We start from the raw sequence: 4,813 nt of genomic DNA on the forward strand, positions 1-4,813 counted from the left end.
CACACATACACACACACACAGACGCGTACATTCAACACATGATCTATATATATCTCCAAGATCTTGGGATTGAGCAGGGCCTTACAAGAGCTCAGGGCAGTAAGAGGGACAGGTGAGCTAAGAAGACAGAACTTTAATACAATTTTACGTCAGTTTATTAAATATCTCCTCTCTGATAATTTCAGAATTTGGATTCTTTAAAAAGATTTCAGAAGAGATGGGTAATTCAATCCATGAAACAATGCCATAGGAAGGAAAGAGTTACAAATCCTGAAAACGCACTTCCACCTGCTTTTAGGAGATTCCCAGGGTCTTTTGGGGACAATGATAGACAAAACACTGCATTAATGTCAGAGATGAAGACATGCAGAGGAGAAAGAGATTTAAAGAGGCATCGTGCACACAAATAAAAAGTGAGAACACAATGATGGAGGCTGAGGGCCAAATTTAGGCCAGAGCAGACTGAGCTGTTTCTGCAAGGCCCAGGTATTTCTGAATTCATAAGATTGCAGGTCTTGGTGGAAGAACATTACACTGAAGGTCAGGGACAGAGGAGGTGAGATGACCTGGTTGAGGATGACTACATCCAAATCCACAGAAGGCAGAGCCGTGACCAAGCCCAGTCACGTTCCATAGCCCTACTCAGCACATCAAACACAAAATTTTATTTCTTGTCAAGTTTTGTGACACTTTTAATGACATTGCCCTTTTATTGAACTCCCTCCAATACACACCTTACATCTACAAGTTAAAAAGAAATCCTACACCTACGGTTCTTATTTTTTAACAAGGTCTCACCATGTAGCCTCGGTGGGCCCAGAACTTGCTATATATAGACTAAGGTGCTCTCAGACACACAAACACCTGGCCGCATCTGCTTTCTGAGTGCTGAGATTACAGGGGAGTACCACCATGCCTGCCAACATCTGTTTTCCATAAGGAAGCAAGAAGCTGCAATCAGGGAAAGCAAAAGCTCAGCAGGGGTTGGAGACTTTCCACGCCTGCATTTGCTGGAACAGGATGGGTGACACATTCTGTTGGAATGGGGTTTGGTGCTCAGGGCTGGGCTGAGGTCCTTACTTTCTCCCTCAGAACTGACAGTAGACTGGTACTTGGACACAATCAGATGCCACTTACAGAAGGAGAAGTCAGGAGTTCTTAAAACCACCACATGGAGAATAAGAGATCCAAACAAAACCTCTCTGGATCTGTATCCACATACGGTGTGATCTTGTACTATGGAAGAAAATAATCGGGAAGGAATTCGGGTCAGTCACAGTGATTGGTGATACTTTAAATAGCCCATTACATACCTGTGTCCCCACTCCATAGACCAGGAATCTATTCTCTGCTCAAACTTCCTCCCATTTCATAACCTCTATCATGTCAAAGTTTTGCCCCAAGAAAAAAAGCATCGAATCCTTGGGAAATGTCTTACCTGAGACAGAATAAAACAAGACCTGGTTAGAGTCCACAGGAGATGGGGCTAAAGGAGGGATTATCATCTGGCTCAGCTCCTCCCTGCACTTCCCCCCCATCGTTATTACTGGCATGAGCATATCTGTGGCTTCTTCCACCTGTGGGGAGAGAGTAATCTATGAGGGACGAGGAAAGCAGCAGGGCTATTAAGATGTGGAAAAAAATCCTAGTCCCGACACAGGGAAATTTCGGAATTGTGACTGCAGAATCAGAGAAGACTGAAGAAGCAAGCGTAATGATGTTCAACTGTCCTCCTGCCGTCTGCCCTCAGAGGGACCTGCTCCTCTGACCTCTGGCTCCTGGGAATCAGACCCACAACAAACATGGTGATAAATCTGTCCTGTTTTTCCATTTATGACAGGGTATCTTCACGGAGGTTAAGGTTGCACATGTATACAGTATGGACTTTAAATCCCAGTCTGTGCTGAACATAATTCTGAAAGACAACACTGAATAGCACAAACACCAATTCTAAACATTTATTGATTTTACTTTGTGTTTGTGTGTGCGTGTGTGAGCTATGCGGAGTGCCTGTGGAAAGGACGGCATTGGATCACCTGGACCTGAAGGTACAGAAGGTTGTGAACCTGCTGATGTGGGTGCTGAGGAACAAACCACGGACCTCTGCAGGAGCAGTAAGGACTCTCAACCAGCTCTCCAGCTTCAATACTGTACATTTTTAAGGATTTAGAGCTTCATGTGTCTGAAGGAGCAGGTGGAATCTGTGGCTGGTTGGCAAAAAAAAAAAAATGTGTGCATAGAGGGTGCACTGGCTGGTTTTTTTTTTTTTGTGTGTGTGTTAACGTGACGTAAGTTAAAGTTAGAGTCATCTGAGAGGAGAGAACTTCAATTGTAAAAATGCTTGATAAGGTCTGGTTGTAGGCCATTTTCTTAATTAGTCATTGATAGGGGAGGGCCTAGTCCATTATGGGTACTCCTGTTCTGACATGCTTTTATGTTTTTCATTTTTTTAGTAAGTACCTTTTAAATGTAACTTAGTGTTTTTAACTAAATTAAAATTAAAGACAAAAATATTGTATTTTTGGAATTTTGAGCTTCTAAGATTTAAATATTTGGGAACATGACATTCAGAATTATGCCTTTGGGAATAATGGGACACACCCTTTCCCAGCAAGGAGGTAGAGAAAATATTCTGGGGCTTGGAGTCCCTCAGTTGGAAAGAAAACTCAGGCTGCCCCTCTCCCTACCTGAGCTCTTCCTCCACATTACCACAGCAGCCAATGAAGCTCCCAGGAAAAGCAAACCAACAGCAGCTACAACGATGTGGAAGAAAGATTGGGGAGTCCTGCCTGGAAAGAAACAAAACATATACAACCCTGATCCCAAAACTCAACCTTGACCCTGCTCAAGGTCTCCAGAAGGACTTGCGCTTTCCCTGACCCCAGCTCTGCACCCACTCCCTCCTTACTCCATCTCAGGGTGAGGGGCTCAGGCAGCCCTTCATGGTGCACATGGCATGTGTATCTGTGCTCCTCCCCAGAAGGCACCACCAGAGATGCCCACTTCTGGAAGGTTCCATCCCCTGAAGGCCTGGTCTCCACAAACTCCATTTCTTGAGTCTGTTCCTCCCCATCCCTCTGCCAGGTCAGGAAGATCTCAGCAGGGTAGAAGCTCCAGGCCCAGCACCTCAGGGTGATGTCTCCTTCAGGTCTGGGGTGATGAGTCACATGTGCCCTGGGGGGATCTGAGGGTGAAGAGTTGGAAAATTTGCACATTTACATTTTTTTCCCTTGGGGCTCAGTGGTATTCTTGTGACCTTTTTGGGAACGGTCAGTAGAATAGGGTGGGGAGGTGTACAGTCTCACTTGTTTTCAGTTCTAGAATCAGGGTGAATCAGCCTAGGGCAGGAGACTCTAGGTTACCAAGAAACAAAATACTTCTCGTTCAGACTGAATGGGGCTGAGAAACTGTATCGCGGCAGGTCTGAGCTCCAATTCATTAGGATGAGTATTTTTGCCCCTAGTACCTGTGCGCAGTAGAGTCTTATTTCCCATCTCCAGGTATTTAAGGAGCGAGGCCACACAAGTTCCCTGCAAGTAGACCCTCCAGAACTCAGCCTCATTAGTTGTCTCCCAGTTTCTCTTGGTGATCTCAGCTGCCATGTCTGTTGCCGTCCAGGTGCTCAGATCTTCATTCAGAGTGAGGTAATCTTGCCCATCATAGCCAAACTGACGGTATGCATGAAGTAGGTGGCCGTTCGGTCCAATGTAGCAGCCAGTCATCCTTTGGATGGTGTGAGAACCTGGCCCCATCCCACAAGTCAGTCCCACCCACTTGGCCGATTCCTTTTATCCTCCCTTCCCACCCAACCAGATTTGACATTAAACTGAGAACCTTAAAAGGCTCAGAGTCCCTCCCCGCCTCCCAGCTCTTCCAGGTGAAGGCTTTCTATAGTCTAATTGCCTTAGGCTGAACTTTGAAGTGGGTAACAGGGAGTTGTGAAAGAGGCTAGGCTACTACCTGGGCTCAAGGTCACTCACTGTTCTGACTCTGGTTGTAGTAGCTTTGGAGGTTCTGAAAGTACTCTTGAATCTGCTGTTTTGCGCCTTTGCCAATGCGTGTCTGGTGATCCCAGTACTCCTGTCCCACTTGGTCCATCCAGGGCACCCGGGGCTCAAACCTTGGATTCACTGCGCCACCATTGAAGTGCACGAACTCTGTGTCGTCCACATAGCCAACAGTCATGTAGAGGGCTTCCTCTAGGCCAGGTCTTGATATTGCGATGTCGAAGTATCGCAAGGAGTGGGAACCTGGGGTAAGCAAGGGGCTGATTTCTGGCTTGACCCTCTTTTCACGGGGACCCAGGGCAAGTGGTGGAAAGGGAGCAGGAGGTGCAGGGCTCAGGGAGTGGGCTATGATGAGCAGCCCAGCTGGGAGTGTCTGGCTAGGCAGGCTTTCCAGATATTCTCCCTATAAAAGACTTTTCCCTCAAGACCTGAACTCACCGTCAAAGGTCTGGGTCAGGGCAAGGGAAGCCCCTAACAGCAGGTGGAGAGTGCGTACTAATGAAGTCTTCATTCTCTGGATTTGGAGAAAATCAAGTTCCTGTGGGTTCACGGAGACAATATACCCCGGAACTGCACAGCAGTTCGCTGGAACTTGATAGCCAATGAGAATGAGAACTGGTGTTTAGTCATCAGTATCCATGCAAAAGGTCTTCATTTGGTTTACAAGAGAGGGAGGGAAACTCCAGGGTTGTAAGTCACGCCGTTTCTGGGAGAGTCTGGAAGCCTTTGCGCAGACTCTCCGACCTGCTCCCAGTGTTCATTGTTACATTGTTTCCCCAAATATTGCTAAGGTTTCAGTGTCTCTG

At 46.7% G+C, this 4,813-nt stretch overlaps 1 protein-coding gene across 1 annotated transcript; it reads right to left on the reverse strand.

Annotated features, from left to right (window-relative positions):
* Positions 1 to 224: 224 nt before the first annotated feature.
* On the reverse strand, positions 225 to 4,542 carry LOC101989879 (class I histocompatibility antigen, Non-RT1.A alpha-1 chain-like). The gene is made up of 7 exons (XM_005360480.3): positions 4,446 to 4,542; positions 3,981 to 4,250; positions 3,467 to 3,742; positions 2,909 to 3,184; positions 2,688 to 2,789; positions 1,439 to 1,577; positions 225 to 1,236 (listed from the first exon to the last, which is right to left on the reverse strand). The coding sequence occupies exons 1-6, from the start codon at positions 4,516 to 4,518 to the stop codon at positions 1,465 to 1,467; spliced, it is 1,110 nt and encodes a 369-aa protein (XP_005360537.2). The 5' UTR covers positions 4,519 to 4,542; the 3' UTR covers positions 225 to 1,236; positions 1,439 to 1,464.
* Positions 4,543 to 4,813: the final 271 nt, after the last annotated feature.

Source organism: Microtus ochrogaster, linkage group LG2 (assembly GCF_000317375.1).
Source record: "Microtus ochrogaster isolate Prairie Vole_2 linkage group LG2, MicOch1.0, whole genome shotgun sequence".
Taxonomy (NCBI): domain Eukaryota; kingdom Metazoa; phylum Chordata; class Mammalia; order Rodentia; family Cricetidae; genus Microtus; species Microtus ochrogaster.